General features: G+C 38.2%; 2 protein-coding genes and 1 long non-coding RNA gene across 4 annotated transcripts; all 3 read left to right on the forward strand.

Moving 5' to 3' along the window:
• Positions 1-1473: 1473 nt before the first annotated feature.
• Positions 1474-3248, forward strand: LOC149706973 (uncharacterized). 2 transcript variants are annotated; one of them, XR_016379816.1, is made up of 5 exons: positions 1474-2093; positions 2149-2218; positions 2296-2477; positions 2559-2651; positions 2708-3248. It is a non-coding gene; the product is annotated as an uncharacterized LOC149706973 (long non-coding RNA). The 2 variants fall into 2 exon arrangements; XR_016379815.1 differs by having other exon boundaries at positions 1474-2477.
• Positions 3249-3984: 736 nt separating this feature from the next.
• LOC149706974 (uncharacterized) lies at positions 3985-10400 on the forward strand. Its single transcript, XM_089865027.1, has 3 exons — positions 3985-4135; positions 6677-9181; positions 9240-10400. The coding sequence occupies exons 1-3, from the start codon at positions 3985-3987 to the stop codon at positions 9281-9283; spliced, it is 2700 nt and encodes an 899-aa protein (XP_089721153.1). The 3' UTR covers positions 9284-10400.
• Positions 10401-13243: 2843 nt separating this feature from the next.
• Positions 13244-19796, forward strand: LOC149706975 (uncharacterized). The gene is made up of 3 exons (XM_089865028.1): positions 13244-13394; positions 15999-18503; positions 18562-19796. The coding sequence occupies exons 1-3, from the start codon at positions 13244-13246 to the stop codon at positions 18603-18605; spliced, it is 2700 nt and encodes an 899-aa protein (XP_089721154.1). The 3' UTR covers positions 18606-19796.
• Positions 19797-21714: the final 1918 nt, after the last annotated feature.

The following is a 21714-nucleotide window of genomic DNA, read 5'->3' on the forward strand; positions in this document are numbered from 1 at the left end:
TTCAGTAGAAAATGGAGGCAAAATAATGTTTCGGTCTCTAGGAAACAGTTTCCTTTGGTCATTTCTGAGGCTATTACGATACACAAGAGTCAAGGTGATACGTATTCGTCTGTAGTAGTGCATTGTAATCAAAGAAAGAAATTAGAGAGAGCTCATTTATACGTTGCTTGTAGTAGAGCGAGAAACGCCTCTGGTTTGTATATTGAGGGTAAATTTCAAGTTCCAAATGCGCCTAAAAACAAACAAGTTGAATTGGAACTTAAAAGATTACGAGATACGAAGAGTATTGCGTTACCGTTCTTGAACGAACCGGTTTATATTTATGTTCACAATGTGCAGTCCTTAAACGCACATTTGGAAGATATTTTAGCAGACACCGTTATAAGAAATGCCCAGTTATTATGCTTTGTTGAAACGTGGAAGAAAGAAAATGATGAGTTTCAAGTGCCATCCTTTAGGGAAGTGGGTGGTATTTATCTGCCAAGAACGGCACGTAGAATTGCATTTGGTTCTTCTATTTATTTAAAAGATACACCAGAAAATGTAGTTAACGATTTGGATAATAGGGTTTTACGAACCGATAGACCTTTCAGAAATTCGCATGTGGAACGTTGCTGGTTGGATGTTTCCATTGAAAATGAACCGATGACTGTTGTTTTGTTGTACAAATCGCCTGGAGCGAGTTTGAGATCAGTTTTTGAGGATTTTAATCCATTATTCGATATTAGATATGATGCCTCTATTCCGACAGTTTGTGTGGGAGATTTTAACATAAATTTTTTTAAAAGCAAAACCGCATTGAAAATGTTCTTTGATTCGTTTGATATGATTCTTATGCCTGGTCTTGAAGAGAAAGTATCAACTGACTATCATTGCCAGTTAGATTTAGCGTTCGGAAACAAGCTTTTCCGTGAGAGATACAAAGCATGTTACAGAGAGACGTACTATTCATATCATAAAGGTATATGTTTTTTTAAAAGGGAATAGTTTTGGTGACAGTTTCATCTGAGAAAGCCCTGTAAAGTCAACTGATATGTTGTTTTCTGATATGTGTGTTTATTAAAAATGTTATGGCGTCGTATAATAAACTGTAGTTGTTGGTGAAAGTCCTAACCCTAGAAGCTTTGTATAATTACCCGAAAGGGTAGGAAGTCCTGGTCCTAGAGGCCTTGTATAATTACCCGAAAGGGTAGGAAGTCCTGGTCCTAGAGGCCTTGTATAATTACCCGAAAGGGTAGGAAGTCCTGGTCCTAGAGGCCTTGTATTATCAGCCGTAATGATTGGTTGATAGAAACCCTAGCTCTAGGAGCTTTGTAAAGTTGTAAGTGTTGTTTTCTGATATGTGTGATTATCAGAAATTGTGGCGTCTTATATTAAGCCTAAATTGTCGGTGGAAGTCCTATAATGAAAGAAAGTGAAAATGTCCTGGTCCTAGAGACCTTGTATAATTACCCGAAAGGGTAGGAAGTCCTGGTCCTAGAGGCCTTGTATAATTACCCGAAAGGGTAGGAAGTCCTGGTCCTAGAGGCCTTGTATAATTACCCGAAAGGGTAGGAAGTCCTGGTCCTAGAGGCCTTGTATTATCAGCCGTAATGATTGGTTGATAGATATCCTAGCTCTAGGAGCTTTGTAAAGTTGTAAGTGTTGTTTTCTGATATGTGTGATTATCAGAAATTGTGGCGTCCCATAATGAAAGAAAGTGAAAACGTATGAAATTGAAAACGTATGAAATTGAAAACGTATGAAATTGAAAACGTATGAAATTGAAAACGTATGAAATTGAAAACTTATAACCCGAAAGGGTTGCTCAAAATGGTATTTGCACCATTAAGAGAGAAAAACACATGACCCGAAAGGGTTTCTCAAAATGGTATTTGCACCATTAAGAGAGAAAAACTTATGACCCGAAAGGGTTTCTCAAAATGTTATATGAAGCAGAGAGAGAGAGAGAGAGAGAGAGTTGGCAGTGTTACCTTTAATAGACAATTGGCAAGTATAAGGTAAAATCACGTTTGACTCATGCAGTTTATAAGATCTATCACTATTGTAGAGAGAGAGGCAGAATTGCTAGTATTACCACCGAAAGGCAATTGGTAATTAAAGTGGTATCACATTTGACAGAGTTTACAGGATTTATTACCATTGTAGAAAAGGATCGAAATGATGAATTACATTTTAGTTCTCTGTGACGCAAGGAATCGCACCGTAAAAAATGATCGTAAGCAAGTATTTGAAAATTGTTGGGGTAAGATTACATAATGTATCATGGCTTTTCACTAATTGCATTATCTACAGTTCGCTTACCATTCACGGATGTTCAGTTTTCGGTTCTACTTCCAATATATGTAATCCTGATTCGTTCTAGCGACGGGAGCATATAGGAAATGTACTGATCCTACTGAAGGGTCGTTAGTCATCCCCTCTCTCGTAGTTAAATGACATAGCTAACCAAATCGATTACGATTTTGGTTTTCAAGGTAAATTTCAATTATGCTTAACCATGTAGGTGAATTCTTTTTCGCTTAATGTCTATCTTTATATCCATTTTGTTTTTCAAGCTAGAAATTGGTGAAAAATATCTAAACCTTTAATTGTAGACAAAACTCCCGAGTTGGTGAAGATGTGCGTTATTGCATCCATTCTTAGAACGGGTAAATGGTGTCATTGAAAACCTGTTTCTCAATTAATAAACTCCATTCTTTACAAGGTTTGTTCTTAACGTTTGAAAGCCTAATGAAGCATTACGTTTATCAATCTCTCCACATACGTGAAATTCTGGAGACATCTTTCATTCTCTGGACAATCGTTAAAGTCTACTGAGCCTTTCATTTCGAAAAAGCATCGCAATCTTTTAATACGACGTTGTGTATTGAAAACAATTATGACAATGTTAAATGTTGATATATGTTAATGGTTTTTTCCCCATGTGGGTTTTCCCAGAATCTTTTTTCCCACGTACAAGTGGGTTTTTTTGATTCAAATTAACTTTTAAGCAGATTTACTTGTTGTTCGTTGTAATGTAAGTTAGAGAAAGGGGACATTTAAATATGATATACTGTATAAAAGAAATGACAAATGTTATGTAGAGTTCGGGGGTTCATATCCCAGGTGTGAGACACAGATGCAGGCTTTTCACGGATAAAGTTGGATTTCCAAGGTTGGTGAATCCTAGAACTTCCGTGGGAATAACCTACAAGTGGTGTTATCATACGGGATATGATACTCTATATTAGGTGTGATTCACAGATGTGGGTTTTACACGGATAAAGTTGGATTTCCAAGGTTGGTGAATCCTAGAACTTCCGTGGAATTACCTATATAGGGTGATATCACACGGAATGTGATACTCTACATTGGAAAATATTAAATACTTCGTCGCTAAGTTTGATGTTTCAGAATCCAGCTGTGATACACAGATGCGGGCACTTCACGGATAAAGTTGGATTACCAAGGTTGGTGAATCCTAGAAATTTCGTGAAAATGCCAACATATAGTGATATCACAGGGGATATGATTCACGATGTTATTGTTAGGTTTAGGGAAGTCAGCGCTTAAATAAAATGTTTGAGTTGAAAATGGACGTCTTAATTACTGAGGTAAACACTGAGCAGTAGGCCTATATAAAAATGTAACCCTTATGTTAAATAACCTTAAATTATTCGAGAAAGTTTTAAGACGTCTTAAGAAAGGAAATAAAGTATTCTCGTGTAGACAACCATAGAGCGGGAAAGGATGAGGTTAAAAAGATCAGACCCTGAGTTTAAGAAGAGAGAAAATGAAAGGAGGAGAGTTTTAGCAGCTCAGAAAAAAGCTAAGGTTGAATGTACAAGTTCTAGTAAGTCTAGTCCTAGTACTAGTTTGCCCATTACTTCTATTGCGCCGTCAGTTGGCCACGATGGTAGTAAGGTTGAAGGTACGGTTTCTAGTATTTCTAGTCCTAATTTGTTTGTTGGTTCTATTGCGCCGCCAGTTGGCCACAGTAGAATGAAGGATAATGTATTAGACGGAAGTACAAGTGTAGTTGCTGAAAACGTAGCGTTAATTACTGCCGACGAAGCGATGAATTTAGTTAGTAATATTTCAGATAGTTCTGTAATGGTAGCGAACGATGAACAATTACCTTCTACGTCTCATGGTAATGTTTATCCGTTAGAGAGAATGAGAATTTTGAGACAGAATGAAGAGTATAGAATGAAGGAGGCGCGATCAATGGCGAAAAAGCGGGAGAATGAGGTTTATCGTGAAAGGGAAAATCAGGTTGGCATACTTACCAAGAGAGTTAAAAGGTTTGATGAGTGGTATAGAGCAAGCGAACGAGTAATGGACCAGTTGAGTAAGGCTAATAAACGCCAAGATGCAGAGTACGTTGAAGCTGAACGTGTTAGAAATCAGTTGAGTAAGGCTAGTAAACGCCAAGATGCAGAGTACGTTGAAGCTGAACGTGTTAGAAATCAGTTGAGTAAGGCTAGTAAACGCCAAGATGCAGAGTACGTTGAAGCTGAACGTGTTAGAAATCAGTTGGGCATGGCTAGTAAACGCCAAGATGCAGAGTACGTTGAAGCTGAACGTGTTAGAAATCAGTTGAGTAAGGCTAGTAAACGCCAAGATGCTGAGTACGTTGAAGCTGAACGTGTTAGAAATCAGTTGAGTAAGGTTAGTAAACGCCAAGATGCAAAGTACGTTGAAGCTGAACGTGTTAGAAATCAGTTGAGCAAGGCTAGTAAACGCCAAGATGCAGAGTACGTTGAAGCTGAACGTGTTAGAAATCAGTTGGGTATGGCTAGCAAACGCCAAGATGCAGAGTACGTTGAAGCTGAACGTGTTAGAAATCAGTTGGGTATGGCTAGTAAACGCCAAGATGCAGGGTACGTTGAAGCTGAACGTGTTAGAAATCAGTTGGGTATGGCTAGTAAACGCCAAGATGCAGGGTACGTTGAAGCTGAACGTGTTAGAAATCAGTTGGGTATGGCTAGTAAACGCCAAGATGCAGGGTACGTTGAAGCTGAACGTGTTAGAAATCAGTTGAGTATGGCTGCTAGTCGTGCAAATGTGGAGTTTAGGAACCCTGAACGTTCTAGGAATAAATTGTCTGTGGCAGAAAGAAGAACAGATCCTGTGTTTATAGAGCAGACGTATTTTGAAAGCATAAAAGAAGGTCCAACGTGGCCATGTGAAGGGTGTTCAAATCTTTTTTTTAAAGCATCGGGTAGCTTAGTTCAGTCTAGAGTGTTTTTGGCAGTTCCTGGGATTCACGGTCGTGAATTGGGTGACAAAGTATTTTTATGTAGTGCTTGTAATAAAGCTGTCAAGAAGAAAGAAATCCCCAAGTTTTCCAGAGAAAATGGATTTGAATTTCCTGAAGTTCCGTCAGAACTAGCTAATTTGTCTAATTTGGAGGAAAGGATGATTTCACCACGAATACCTTTTATGCAAATAAGAAGGTTGGGTTGTGATCAACAAAGGGGGATTAAGGGAAACGTGGTCAACGTTCCTATAAATGTAGAGTCTACAGTGTCAGTGTTACCACGGTTACCTAGTGAAACAGATACTGTTCAAATTGAGTTTATGAGGAGAATGCAATATAACACACCATATTTGTATGAAACTGTTAGGCCTAAAAAAATGCACGAAGCTCTTAAGGTTTTGGTGAAAACACCGTTGTATATTAAGCATGGAATATCTGTAAGAATCGATATATTGGATCCAATTCCAGAAGAACTTGAATTTATTGTTGACGAAAATGACCGTCAGTTAAATCAAGATGATATATTAAGGGAAAACCGAGTTGGGTCAGTGAATTTAGCGAACGAAAATGATAGCGATGATATGTGGAATGAAGTCAATGAAGCTAACGAAGTTAATTTATTACCAGTTGGGAATCAAGACACGTTGTTAGTGTCATTGTCCGATTTCCTTCCGACTAACACCATGCATGTTAAGTTTGCTCCTGGTGAAGGTCAAACGCCAATGTCTTTGCTCTATGACGAGGACGCTGAGGAATTGTCATTCCCCAGTATTTATGTCGGTCAGAAGAGAAACCTTAAGGTTAAAGGTAGGTTTGGGGATATTGCCAAGTGGGAGCTTCGTAATGTTGATCGACGTTGTGCCAAGAATGTCTCAAAATTGTTTTACGCTTTTGTTAAGTTGGAAACAATGAAAGTTAGTGAATCTATACAAGTGTGTATGAGAAAAACCAAGAGAAAAGATGGCTCTAATTACACTGCTGGGTTTTTATCGTCTGCTGGTGCGCTCGATTCAATTGTTAAGCAGGATGATGGTTTTAGAGTATTAGAAAATTTGCAGTCCTCGCCTTCATATTGGCAGCATAGGCAGAAAGAGTTAATGGCTATGATTAGGCAGCTTGGTACGGCTACCTTTTTTATAACGTTTTCAGCTGCGGAAGGCAAATGGCCTGAGCTTTTGAACATACTGAGAGTGACCTCAGGTCAAGAACGCTTAGCGGACAATGAAATTAGGAATTTAAGTTTTTCGGAAAAGGCCAAGTTGATTCAGAATGATCCTGTTACTTGTGCTAGATATTTTGACCACCGTTTTCGGGCTCTGCTTAAAACTTTGCAAAAACTAGGTCCCTTTGGTGTTATTGAAGATTATTACTTTAGAGTTGAAATACAGCAAAGGGGGTCTCCTCATCAACATGGGTTGATATGGATTAAAGATGCGCCTAAGATCAAAGATGATTTGTCGAATGTTAAAGAGGTAGAGGACTTTATTGATAAAGCTATTTCTTGCGCTGGTAAATTGAACGATGATAATGGGGATTTATTAACGTCTTTGCAAATGCACAAGCACACGACAACGTGTAAGAAAAAGGTAAATAACAGTTCAGTTTGTCGTTTTGGAATTCCATTTCCTCCCATGCCTAGAACTATTGTTTATGATCCGAGTTTAAGAGAACCCGGTACTCTTGACGAAGAACTGAAATGTAAGAGGAATTCCAAAAAATTGAATGAACTTTTGCAATCGAAAGAAAAGGAATTTTGGGTAGATAGTTTCGAGGAGTTGTTGGCAAAGTTGCGAATGAGTGAAGAGGAATATATTAAGGCCGTTACGTATGACATAAAAAAGAAAGTTGTTTTATTGAAAAGACACCCTAAAGATACTAGGGTTAATCCGTACAACCCGTGCACTTTGCGCCTTTGGCAAGCGAATATGGACATTCAGTTTGTACTTGATCCTTACGCTCTGGTTATGTATATTGTGTCTTATATAGGAAAATCTCAGCGTGGCATGTCAATGCTTTTGCGTGAAGCTGCTAAACGAGCACAGTCAGATAAATGTACGGTAAAGCAAAAGTTGAAAGTGATAGCAAATCAGTTTTTGAATGCGCACGAGGTAAGCGCGCAAGAAGCGGCATATAGTGTTTTACAAATTCCAGTCTCTAGATGCAGTCGGGCCTGTATATACGTGAATACAAATTTGCCCGAAAATCGAGTCCATATTCTCAAAAGCAAAAGTGAGCTTGAACAGTTGTCAGAAGATAGTATGGACGTTTTCGCTTCTGGAATGTTGGACCATTATGTTCAAAGGCCAAATGATTTAGAGGCAGTAACGTTAGCTCAATTTGCGACGTGGTACGAGTTTTCCAAAAGTCGTAGAGTTGCGAAAACCCAAAGTCATATTGATGACAGTGAAAACCTTGAAGTTGAATGTGGTAAATGGTTGAAACTGAAAAATGATTCAGGTTTTATTAGAAAACGTGGTCATTCTAAAATTATGCGTTATCGGAGATTCAATTTAGTGAAAGAACCCGAACAGTATTATCGTGAGCAAATAATGTTGTTCTCGCCTTGGCGCGATGAGAGTAGGGACATTTTGACAAAGGATCTGAAATCAGAGTATGAACTTAAACTTGAGATTATAAAGGAATGTAGAAAAGAATTTAATAACGAAATTGACGAAGCGGCCATTGAACAGGCTGTCCGAGATTTCGAAAGTGAAGCTATTGAAGCTGATCTTACTAATATTCAGCCTGAATTGGAACATCGAAATGAAATAGATAGATCTTTAATTGTCGAAGATTCTGAATTTCTAATTAATACGGTTCAGGAGTCTATAGGAAATATTACCCGTGATATTCTTGATGGTAATGCGGAAAGAACTATTGCTCCGTCAGTGACGTTAGTCAATGATTCTGAGTACAATGTACTTGTTAGAATGCTGAATGTGAAACAGAAAGAAATATTTTATGAAGTTCTGCATCATTTAAAATGCAAGGAAACGCCTTTACGGCTATTTGTTACCGGTGGCGCTGGTGTTGGAAAAAGCGTTTTGATAAGTGCCATATTTGAAGCTGTTACTAGATTTTACAATAAGCAGCCAGGGTCTAATCCCTCGGAAGTTAAAGTTTTGCGTTGCGCACCTACGGGCAAGGCTGCCTTTAATATAGGTGGCGCTACTTTGCATAGTACCTTTTGTCTACCGGTTAGTCAATTTGCCGGGAATATTTCCAGGCTAGAAAGTGAAACTCTTCACAATTGTAGATTGATGTATGGTCAAGTGAAATTGGTAATTATTGACGAAATATCAATGGTTGGAGCCAAGGTTTTTAACCGAGTTAACGCGAGATTGCAAGAGATAATGGGTTGTCCAGATTATTTCGGTGGTGTATCTGTACTGTTAGTTGGAGATTTTAACCAACTTAGACCAGTGCGCGATCATTTCGCTTTTCAAGGTCAAAGTGATACTGACAATCCCTATGCGGCGTTAATTGGTAACCCAATATGGGAAGAATTCCAGTTTGCAGAGCTTGAAGAAATTATGAGGCAAAAAGATGACAAAAGATTTGCGGAAGCTTTGAACAGAATGGCTGTGGGAAGTATGAATCAGGATGATATTGACTTTTTTGTAAGTTTAGAAGTGAATAGAGAGCGTGTACCGCCAAAAGAAGCGATACATCTTTTCCCTACTAACGTTGAAGTCAACCAATTTAACGAAGAGATGCTTTTAAACATGAATACGGAAAAGTCTATTTCCGTTTCAGTAGATGTTGTAAATGGTGATCTTACTAGCGTAGTTAGAAATAACATTCTTTCTCAAGTTCAAACGTTGGCAACGTCTGATACGTATGGTCTGCCTAAAGAATTAACGCTCGCATGTGGCGCCAGATACATGATGACTAACAATGTTGATACATCTGACGGACTTACAAATGGGGCAACAGGTTGGTTAAGAAAAATAGAGTACGGCAAAAATAGACTGGGTGAGCAAATTCCGTTTAGGGTATGGATTGAGTTTGCTGATGCTAATGTTGGAAAGTTGTTGAGACAAAAGAGTCATGGGTTATACGAGCAGAATAACTTTAACAGGATTTGGACTCCTGTCGAGAAAGTTACTAAGGCATTCAGTAGAAAATGGAGGCAAAATAATGTTTCGGTCTCTAGGAAACAGTTTCCTTTGGTCATTTCTGAGGCTATTACGATACACAAGAGTCAAGGTGATACGTATTCGTCTGTAGTAGTGCATTGTAATCAAAGAAAGAAATTAGAGAGAGCTCATTTATACGTTGCTTGTAGTAGAGCGAGAAACGCCTCTGGTTTGTATATTGAGGGTAAATTTCAAGTTCCAAATGCGCCTAAAAACAAACAAGTTGAATTGGAACTTAAAAGATTACGAGATACGAAGAGTATTGCGTTACCGTTCTTGAACGAACCGGTTTATATTTATGTTCACAATGTGCAGTCCTTAAACGCACATTTGGAAGATATTTTAGCAGACACCGTTATAAGAAATGCCCAGTTATTATGCTTTGTTGAAACGTGGAAGAAAGAAAATGATGAGTTTCAAGTGCCATCCTTTAGGGAAGTGGGTGGTATTTATCTGCCAAGAACGGCACGTAGAATTGCATTTGGTTCTTCTATTTATTTAAAAGATACACCAGAAAATGTAGTTAACGATTTGGATAATAGGGTTTTACGAACCGATAGACCTTTCAGAAATTCGCATGTGGAACGTTGCTGGTTGGATGTTTCCATTGAAAATGAACCGATGACTGTTGTTTTGTTGTACAAATCGCCTGGAGCGAGTTTGAGATCAGTTTTTGAGGATTTTAATCCATTATTCGATATTAGATATGATGCCTCTATTCCGACAGTTTGTGTGGGAGATTTTAACATAAATTTTTTTAAAAGCAAAACCGCATTGAAAATGTTCTTTGATTCGTTTGATATGATTCTTATGCCTGGTCTTGAAGAGAAAGTATCAACTGACTATCATTGCCAGTTAGATTTAGCGTTCGGAAACAAGCTTTTCCGTGAGAGATACAAAGCATGTTACAGAGAGACGTACTATTCATATCATAAAGGTATATGTTTTTTTAAAAGGGAATAGTTTTGGTGACAGTTTCATCTGAGAAAGCCCTGTAAAGTCAACTGATATGTTGTTTTCTGATTTGTGTGTTTATTAAAAATGTTATGGCGTCGTATAATAAACTGTAGTTGTTGGTGAAAGTCCTAACCCTAGAAGCTTTGTATAATTACCCGAAAGGGTAGGAAGTCCAGGTCCTAGAGGCCTTGTATAATTACCCGAAAGGGTAGGAAGTCCTGGTCCTAGAGGCCTTGTATAATTACCCGAAAGGGTAGGAAGTCCTGGTCCTAGAGGCCTTGTATTATCAGCCGTAATGATTGGTTGATAGAAACCCTAGCTCTAGGAGCTTTGTAAAGTTGTAAGTGTTGTTTTCTGATATGTGTGATTATCAGAAATTGTGGCGTCTTATATTAAGCCTAAATTGTCGGTGGAAGTCCTATAATGAAAGAAAGTGAAAATGTCCTGGTCCTAGAGACCTTGTATAATTACCCGAAAGGGTAGGAAGTCCTGGTCCTAGAGGCCTTGTATAATTATCCGAAAGGGTAGGAAGTCCTGGTCCTAGAGGCCTTGTATAATTACCCGAAAGGGTAGGAAGTCCTGGTCCTAGAGGCCTTGTATTATCAGCCGTAATGATTGGTTGATAGATATCCTAGCTCTAGGAGCTTTGTAAAGTTGTAAGTGTTGTTTTCTGATATGTGTGATTATCAGAAATTGTGGCGTCCCATAATGAAAGAAAGTGAAAACGTATGAAATTGAAAACGTATGAAATTGAAAACGTATGAAATTGAAAACGTATGAAATTGAAAACTTATAACCCGAAAGGGTTTCTCAAAATGTTATATGAAGCAGAGAGAGAGAGAGAGAGAGAGAGAGAGAGAGAGAGAGAGAGAGAGAGTTGGCAGTGTTACCTTTAATAGACAATTGGCAAGTATAAGGTAAAATCACGTTTGACTCATGCAGTTTATAAGATCTATCACTATTGTAGAGAGAGAGGCAGAATTGCTAGTATTACCACCGAAAGGCAATTGGTAATTAAAGTGGTATCACATTTGACAGAGTTTACAGGATTTATTACCATTGTAGAAAAGGATCGAAATGATGAATTACATTTTAGTTCTCTGTGACGCAAGGAATCGCACCGTAAAAAATGATCGTAAGCAAGTATTTGAAAATTGTTGGGGTAAGATTACATAATGTATCATGGCTTTTCACTAATTGCATTATCTACAGTTCGCTTACCATTCACGGATGTTCAGTTTTCGGTTCTACTTCCAATATATGTAATCCTGATTCGTTCTAGCGACGGGAGCATATAGGAAATGTACTGATCCTACTGAAGGGTCGTTAGTCATCCCCTCTCTCGTAGTTAAATGACATAGCTAACCAAATCGATTACGATTTTGGTTTTCAAGGTAAATTTCAATTATGCTTAACCATGTAGGTGAATTCTTTTTCGCTTAATGTCTATCTTTATATCCATTTTGTTTTTCAAGCTAGAAATTGGTGAAAAATATCTAAACCTTTAATTGTAGACAAAACTCCCGAGTTGGTGAAGATGTGCGTTATTGCATCCATTCTTAGAACGGGTAAATGGTGTCATTGAAAACCTGTTTCTCAATTAATAAACTCCATTCTTTACAAGGTTTGCTCTTAACGTTTGAAAGCCTAATGAAGCATTACGTTTATCAATCTCTCCACATACGTGAAATTCTGGAGACATCTTTCATTCTCTGGACAATCGTTAAAGTCTACTGAGCCTTTCATTTCGAAAAAGCATCGCAATCTTTTAATACGACGTTGTGTATTGAAAACAATTATGACAATGTTAAATGTTGATATATGTTAATGGTTTTTTCCCCATGTGGGTTTTCCCAGAATCTTTTTTCCCACGTACAAGTGGGTTTTTTTGATTCAAATTAACTTTTAAGCAGATTTACTTGTTGTTCGTTGTAATGTAAGTTAGAGAAAGGGGACATTTAAATATGATATACTGTATAAAAGAAATGACAAATGTTATGTAGAGTTCGGGGGTTCATATCCCAGGTGTGAGACACAGATGCAGGCTTTTCACGGATAAAGTTGGATTTCCAAGGTTGGTGAATCCTAGAACTTCCGTGGGAATAACCTACAAGTGGTGTTATCATACGGGATATGATACTCTATATTAGGTGTGATTCACAGATGTGGGTTTTACACGGATAAAGTTGGATTTCCAAGGTTGGTGAATCCTAGAACTTCCGTGGAATTACCTATATAGGGTGATATCACACGGAATGTGATACTCTACATTGGAAAATATTAAATACTTCGTCGCTAAGTTTGATGTTTCAGAATCCAGCTGTGATACACAGATGCGGGCACTTCACGGATAAAGTTGGATTACCAAGGTTGGTGAATCCTAGAAATTTCGTGAAAATGCCAACATATAGTGATATCACAGGGGATATGATTCACGATGTTATTGTTAGGTTTAGGGAAGTCAGCGCTTAAATAAAATGTTTGAGTTGAAAATGGACGTCTTAATTACTGAGGTAAACACTGAGCAGTAGGCCTATATAAAAATGTAACCCTTATGTTAAATAACCTTAAATTATTCGAGGAAAGTTTTAAGACGTCTTAAGAAAGGAAATAAAGTATTCTCGTGTAGACAACCATAGAGCGGGAAAGGATGAGGTTAAAAAGATCAGACCCTGAGTTTAAGAAGAGAGAAAATGAAAGGAGGAGAGTTTTAGCAGCTCAGAAAAAAGCTAAGGTTGAATGTACAAGTTCTAGTAAGTCTAGTCCTAGTACTAGTTTGCCCATTACTTCTATTGCGCCGTCAGTTGGCCACGATGGTAGTAAGGTTGAAGGTACGGTTTCTAGTATTTCTAGTCCTAATTTGTTTGTTGGTTCTATTGCGCCGCCAGTTGGCCACAGTAGAATGAAGGATAATGTATTAGACGGAAGTACAAGTGTAGTTGCTGAAAACGTAGCGTTAATTACTGCCGACGAAGCGATGAATTTAGTTAGTAATATTTCAGATAGATCTGTAATGGTAGCGAACGATGAACAATTACCTTCTACGTCTCATGGTAATGTTTATCCGTTAGAGAGAATGAGAATTTTGAGACAGAATGAAGAGTATAGAATGAAGGAGGCGCGATCAATGGCGAAAAAGCGGGAGAATGAGGTTTATCGTGAAAGGGAAAATCAGGTTGGCATACTTACCAAGAGAGTTAAAAGGTTTGATGAGTGGTATAGAGCAAGCGAACGAGTAATGGACCAGTTGAGTAAGGCTAATAAACGCCAAGATGCAGAGTACGTTGAAGCTGAACGTGTTAGAAATCAGTTGAGTAAGGCTAGTAAACGCCAAGATGCAGAGTACGTTGAAGCTGAACGTGTTAGAAATCAGTTGAGTAAGGCTAGTAAACGCCAAGATGCAGAGTACGTTGAAGCTGAACGTGTTAGAAATCAGTTGGGCATGGCTAGTAAACGCCAAGATGCAGAGTACGTTGAAGCTGAACGTGTTAGAAATCAGTTGAGTAAGGCTAGTAAACGCCAAGATGCTGAGTACGTTGAAGCTGAACGTGTTAGAAATCAGTTGAGTAAGGTTAGTAAACGCCAAGATGCAAAGTACGTTGAAGCTGAACGTGTTAGAAATCAGTTGAGCAAGGCTAGTAAACGCCAAGATGCAGAGTACGTTGAAGCTGAACGTGTTAGAAATCAGTTGGGTATGGCTAGCAAACGCCAAGATGCAGAGTACGTTGAAGCTGAACGTGTTAGAAATCAGTTGGGTATGGCTAGTAAACGCCAAGATGCAGGGTACGTTGAAGCTGAACGTGTTAGAAATCAGTTGGGTATGGCTAGTAAACGCCAAGATGCAGGGTACGTTGAAGCTGAACGTGTTAGAAATCAGTTGGGTATGGCTAGTAAACGCCAAGATGCAGGGTACGTTGAAGCTGAACGTGTTAGAAATCAGTTGGGTATGGCTAGTAAACGCCAAGATGCAGGGTACGTTGAAGCTGAACGTGTTAGAAATCAGTTGAGTATGGCTGCTAGTCGTGCAAATGTGGAGTTTAGGAACCCTGAACGTTCTAGGAATAAATTGTCTGTGGCAGAAAGAAGAACAGATCCTGTGTTTATAGAGCAGACGTATTTTGAAAGCATAAAAGAAGGTCCAACGTGGCCATGTGAAGGGTGTTCAAATCTTTTTTTTAAAGCATCGGGTAGCTTAGTTCAGTCTAGAGTGTTTTTGGCAGTTCCTGGGATTCACGGTCGTGAATTGGGTGACAAAGTATTTTTATGTAGTGCTTGTAATAAAGCTGTCAAGAAGAAAGAAATCCCCAAGTTTTCCAGAGAAAATGGATTTGAATTTCCTGAAGTTCCGTCAGAACTAGCTAATTTGTCTAATTTGGAGGAAAGGATGATTTCACCACGAATACCTTTTATGCAAATAAGAAGGTTGGGTTGTGATCAACAAAGGGGGATTAAGGGAAACGTGGTCAACGTTCCTATAAATGTAGAGTCTACAGTGTCAGTGTTACCACGGTTACCTAGTGAAACAGATACTGTTCAAATTGAGTTTATGAGGAGAATGCAATATAACACACCATATTTGTATGAAACTGTTAGGCCTAAAAAAATGCACGAAGCTCTTAAGGTTTTGGTGAAAACACCGTTGTATATTAAGCATGGAATATCTGTAAGAATCGATATATTGGATCCAATTCCAGAAGAACTTGAATTTATTGTTGACGAAAATGACCGTCAGTTAAATCAAGATGATATATTAAGGGAAAACCGAGTTGGGTCAGTGAATTTAGCGAACGAAAATGATAGCGATGATATGTGGAATGAAGTCAATGAAGCTAACGAAGTTAATTTATTACCAGTTGGGAATCAAGACACGTTGTTAGTGTCATTGTCCGATTTCCTTCCGACTAACACCATGCATGTTAAGTTTGCTCCTGGTGAAGGTCAAACGCCAATGTCTTTGCTCTATGACGAGGACGCTGAGGAATTGTCATTCCCCAGTATTTATGTCGGTCAGAAGAGAAACCTTAAGGTTAAAGGTAGGTTTGGGGATATTGCCAAGTGGGAGCTTCGTAATGTTGATCGACGTTGTGCCAAGAATGTCTCAAAATTGTTTTACGCTTTTGTTAAGTTGGAAACAATGAAAGTTAGTGAATCTATACAAGTGTGTATGAGAAAAACCAAGAGAAAAGATGGCTCTAATTACACTGCTGGGTTTTTATCGTCTGCTGGTGCGCTCGATTCAATTGTTAAGCAGGATGATGGTTTTAGAGTATTAGAAAATTTGCAGTCCTCGCCTTCATATTGGCAGCATAGGCAGAAAGAGTTAATGGCTATGATTAGGCAGCTTGGTACGGCTACCTTTTTTATAACGTTTTCAGCTGCGGAAGGCAAATGGCCTGAGCTTTTGAACATACTGAGAGTGACCTCAGGTCAAGAACGCTTAGCGGACAATGAAATTAGGAATTTAAGTTTTTCGGAAAAGGCCAAGTTGATTCAGAATGATCCTGTTACTTGTGCTAGATATTTTGACCACCGTTTTCGGGCTCTGCTTAAAACTTTGCAAAAACTAGGTCCCTTTGGTGTTATTGAAGATTATTACTTTAGAGTTGAAATACAGCAAAGGGGGTCTCCTCATCAACATGGGTTGATATGGATTAAAGATGCGCCTAAGATCAAAGATGATTTGTCGAATGTTAAAGAGGTAGAGGACTTTATTGATAAAGCTATTTCTTGCGCTGGTAAATTGAACGATGATAATGGGGATTTATTAACGTCTTTGCAAATGCACAAGCACACGACAACGTGTAAGAAAAAGGTAAATAACAGTTCAGTTTGTCGTTTTGGAATTCCATTTCCTCCCATGCCTAGAACTATTGTTTATGATCCGAGTTTAAGAGAACCCGGTACTCTTGACGAAGAACTGAAATGTAAGAGGAATTCCAAAAAATTGAATGAACTTTTGCAATCGAAAGAAAAGGAATTTTGGGTAGATAGTTTCGAGGAGTTGTTGGCAAAGTTGCGAATGAGTGAAGAGGAATATATTAAGGCCGTTACGTATGACATAAAAAAGAAAGTTGTTTTATTGAAAAGACACCCTAAAGATACTAGGGTTAATCCGTACAACCCGTGCACTTTGCGCCTTTGGCAAGCGAATATGGACATTCAGTTTGTACTTGATCCTTACGCTCTGGTTATGTATATTGTGTCTTATATAGGAAAATCTCAGCGTGGCATGTCAATGCTTTTGCGTGAAGCTGCTAAACGAGCACAGTCAGATAAATGTACGGTAAAGCAAAAGTTGAAAGTGATAGCAAATCAGTTTTTGAATGCGCACGAGGTAAGCGCGCAAGAAGCGGCATATAGTGTTTTACAAATTCCAGTCTCTAGATGCAGTCGGGCCTGTATATACGTGAATACAAATTTGCCCGAAAATCGAGTCCATATTCTCAAAAGCAAAAGTGAGCTTGAACAGTTGTCAGAAGATAGTATGGACGTTTTCGCTTCTGGAATGTTGGACCATTATGTTCAAAGGCCAAATGATTTAGAGGCAGTAACGTTAGCTCAATTTGCGACGTGGTACGAGTTTTCCAAAAGTCGTAGAGTTGCGAAAACCCAAAGTCATATTGATGACAGTGAAAACCTTGAAGTTGAATGTGGTAAATGGTTGAAACTGAAAAATGATTCAGGTTTTATTAGAAAACGTGGTCATTCTAAAATTATGCGTTATCGGAGATTCAATTTAGTGAAAGAACCCGAACAGTATTATCGTGAGCAAATAATGTTGTTCTCGCCTTGGCGCGATGAGAGTAGGGACATTTTGACAAAGGATCTGAAATCAGAGTATGAACTTAAACTTGAGATTATAAAGGAATGTAGAAAAGAATTTAATAACGAAATTGACGAAGCGGCCATTGAACAGGCTGTCCGAGATTTCGAAAGTGAAGCTATTGAAGCTGATCTTACTAATATTCAGCCTGAATTGGAACATCGAAATGAAATAGATAGATCTTTAATTGTCGAAGATTCTGAATTTCTAATTAATACGGTTCAGGAGTCTATAGGAAATATTACCCGTGATATTCTTGATGGTAATGCGGAAAGAACTATTGCTCCGTCAGTGACGTTAGTCAATGATTCTGAGTACAATGTACTTGTTAGAATGCTGAATGTGAAACAGAAAGAAATATTTTATGAAGTTCTGCATCATTTAAAATGCAAGGAAACGCCTTTACGGCTATTTGTTACCGGTGGCGCTGGTGTTGGAAAAAGCGTTTTGATAAGTGCCATATTTGAAGCTGTTACTAGATTTTACAATAAGCAGCCAGGGTCTAATCCCTCGGAAGTTAAAGTTTTGCGTTGCGCACCTACGGGCAAGGCTGCCTTTAATATAGGTGGCGCTACTTTGCATAGTACCTTTTGTCTACCGGTTAGTCAATTTGCCGGGAATATTTCCAGGCTAGAAAGTGAAACTCTTCACAATTGTAGATTGATGTATGGTCAAGTGAAATTGGTAATTATTGACGAAATATCAATGGTTGGAGCCAAGGTTTTTAACCGAGTTAACGCGAGATTGCAAGAGATAATGGGTTGTCCAGATTATTTCGGTGGTGTATCTGTACTGTTAGTTGGAGATTTTAACCAACTTAGACCAGTGCGCGATCATTTCGCTTTTCAAGGTCAAAGTGATACTGACAATCCCTATGCGGCGTTAATTGGTAACCCAATATGGGAAGAATTCCAGTTTGCAGAGCTTGAAGAAATTATGAGGCAAAAAGATGACAAAAGATTTGCGGAAGCTTTGAACAGAATGGCTGTGGGAAGTATGAATCAGGATGATATTGACTTTTTTGTAAGTTTAGAAGTGAATAGAGAGCGTGTACCGCCAAAAGAAGCGATACATCTTTTCCCTACTAACGTTGAAGTCAACCAATTTAACGAAGAGATGCTTTTAAACATGAATACGGAAAAGTCTATTTCCGTTTCAGTAGATGTTGTAAATGGTGATCTTACTAGCGTAGTTAGAAATAACATTCTTTCTCAAGTTCAAACGTTGGCAACGTCTGATACGTATGGTCTGCCTAAAGAATTAACGCTCGCATGTGGCGCCAGATACATGATGACTAACAATGTTGATACATCTGACGGACTTACAAATGGGGCAACAGGTTGGTTAAGAAAAATAGAGTACGGCAAAAATAGACTGGGTGAGCAAATTCCGTTTAGGGTATGGATTGAGTTTGCTGATGCTAATGTTGGAAAGTTGTTGAGACAAAAGAGTCATGGGTTATACGAGCAGAATAACTTTAACAGGATTTGGACTCCTGTCGAGAAAGTTACTAAGGCATTCAGTAGAAAATGGAGGCAAAATAATGTTTCGGTCTCTAGGAAACAGTTTCCTTTGGTCATTTCTGAGGCTATTACGATACACAAGAGTCAAGGTGATACGTATTCGTCTGTAGTAGTGCATTGTAATCAAAGAAAGAAATTAGAGAGAGCTCATTTATACGTTGCTTGTAGTAGAGCGAGAAACGCCTCTGGTTTGTATATTGAGGGTAAATTTCAAGTTCCAAATGCGCCTAAAAACAAACAAGTTGAATTGGAACTTAAAAGATTACGAGATACGAAGAGTATTGCGTTACCGTTCTTGAACGAACCGGTTTATATTTATGTTCACAATGTGCAGTCCTTAAACGCACATTTGGAAGATATTTTAGCAGACACCGTTATAAGAAATGCCCAGTTATTATGCTTTGTTGAAACGTGGAAGAAAGAAAATGATGAGTTTCAAGTGCCATCCTTTAGGGAAGTGGGTGGTATTTATCTGCCAAGAACGGCACGTAGAATTGCATTTGGTTCTTCTATTTATTTAAAAGATACACCAGAAAATGTAGTTAACGATTTGGATAATAGGGTTTTACGAACCGATAGACCTTTCAGAAATTCGCATGTGGAACGTTGCTGGTTGGATGTTTCCATTGAAAATGAACCGATGACTGTTGTTTTGTTGTACAAATCGCCTGGAGCGAGTTTGAGATCAGTTTTTGAGGATTTTAATCCATTATTCGATATTAGATATGATGCCTCTATTCCGACAGTTTGTGTGGGAGATTTTAACATAAATTTTTTTAAAAGCAAAACCGCATTGAAAATGTTCTTTGATTCGTTTGATATGATTCTTATGCCTGGTCTTGAAGAGAAAGTATCAACTGACTATCATTGCCAGTTAGATTTAGCGTTCGGAAACAAGCTTTTCCGTGAGAGATACAAAGCATGTTACAGAGAGACGTACTATTCATATCATAAAGGTATATGTTTTTTTAAAAGGGAATAGTTTTGGTGACAGTTTCATCTGAGAAAGCCCTGTAAAGTCAACTGATATGTTGTTTTCTGATATGTGTGTTTATTAAAAATGTTATGGCGTCGTATAATAAACTGTAGTTGTTGGTGAAAGTCCTAACCCTAGAAGCTTTGTATAATTACCCGAAAGGGTAGGAAGTCCAGGTCCTAGAGGCCTTGTATAATTACCCGAAAGGGTAGGAAGTCCTGGTCCTAGAGGCCTTGTATAATTACCCGAAAGGGTAGGAAGTCCTGGTCCTAGAGGCCTTGTATTATCAGCCGTAATGATTGGTTGATAGAAACCCTAGCTCTAGGAGCTTTGTAAAGTTGTAAGTGTTGTTTTCTGATATGTGTGATTATCAGAAATTGTGGCGTCTTATATTAAGCCTAAATTGTCGGTGGAAGTCCTATAATGAAAGAAAGTGAAAATGTCCTGGTCCTAGAGACCTTGTATAATTACCCGAAAGGGTAGGAAGTCCTGGTCCTAGAGGCCTTGTATAATTATCCGAAAGGGTAGGAAGTCCTGGTCCTAGAGGCCTTGTATAATTACCCGAAAGGGTAGGAAGTCCTGGTCCTAGAGGCCTTGTATTATCAGCCGTAATGATTGGTTGATAGATATCCTAGCTCTAGGAGCTTTGTAAAGTTGTAAGTGTTGTTTTCTGATATGTGTGATTATCAGAAATTGTGGCGTCCCATAATGAAAGAAAGTGAAAACGTATGAAATTGAAAACGTATGAAATTGAAAACGTATGAAATTGAAAACGTATGAAATTGAAAACTTATAACCCGAAAGGGTTGCTCAAAATGGTATTTGCACCATTAAGAGAGAAAAACACATGACCCGAAAGGGTTTCTCAAAATGGTATTTGCACCATTAAGAGAGAAAAACTTATGACCCGAAAGGGTTTCTCAAAATGTTATATGAAGCAGAGAGAGAGAGAGAGAGAGAGAGAGAGAGAGAGAGAGAGAGAGAGAGTTGGCAGTGTTACCTTTAATAGACAATTGGCAAGTATAAGGTAAAATCACGTTTGACTCATGCAGTTTATAAGATCTATCACTATTGTAGAGAGAGAGGCAGAATTGCTAGTATTACCACCGAAAGGCAATTGGTAATTAAAGTGGTATCACATTTGACAGAGTTTACAGGATTTATTACCATTGTAGAAAAGGATCGAAATGATGAATTACATTTTAGTTCTCTGTGACGCAAGGAATCGCACCGTAAAAAATGATCGTAAGCAAGTATTTGAAAATTGTTGGGGTAAGATTACATAATGTATCATGGCTTTTCACTAATTGCATTATCTACAGTTCGCTTACCATTCACGGATGTTCAGTTTTCGGTTCTACTTCCAATATATGTAATCCTGATTCGTTCTAGCGACGGGAGCATATAGGAAATGTACTGATCCTACTGAAGGGTCGTTAGTCATCCCCTCTCTCGTAGTTAAATGACATAGCTAACCAAATCGATTACGATTTTGGTTTTCAAGGTAAATTTCAATTATGCTTAACCATGTAGGTGAATTCTTTTTCGCTTAATGTCTATCTTTATATCCATTTTGTTTTTCAAGCTAGAAATTGGTGAAAAATATCTAAACCTTTAATTGTAGACAAAACTCCCGAGTTGGTGAAGATGTGCGTTATTGCATCCATTCTTAGAACGGGTAAATGGTGTCATTGAAAACCTGTTTCTCAATTAATAAACTCCATTCTTTACAAGGTTTGCTCTTAACGTTTGAAAGCCTAATGAAGCATTACGTTTATCAATCTCTCCACATACGTGAAATTCTGGAGACATCTTTCATTCTCTGGACAATCGTTAAAGTCTACTGAGCCTTTCATTTCGAAAAAGCATCGCAATCTTTTAATACGACGTTGTGTATTGAAAACAATTATGACAATGTTAAATGTTGATATATGTTAATGGTTTTTTCCCCATGTGGGTTTTCCCAGAATCTTTTTTCCCACGTACAAGTGGGTTTTTTTGATTCAAATTAACTTTTAAGCAGATTTACTTGTTGTTCGTTGTAATGTAAG

This window comes from Phalangium opilio, unplaced genomic scaffold, assembly GCF_054372755.1.
Source record: "Phalangium opilio isolate 3A_F unplaced genomic scaffold, DU_Popi_V2 ptg000013l_1, whole genome shotgun sequence".
Lineage (NCBI taxonomy): Eukaryota > Metazoa > Arthropoda > Arachnida > Opiliones > Phalangiidae > Phalangium > Phalangium opilio.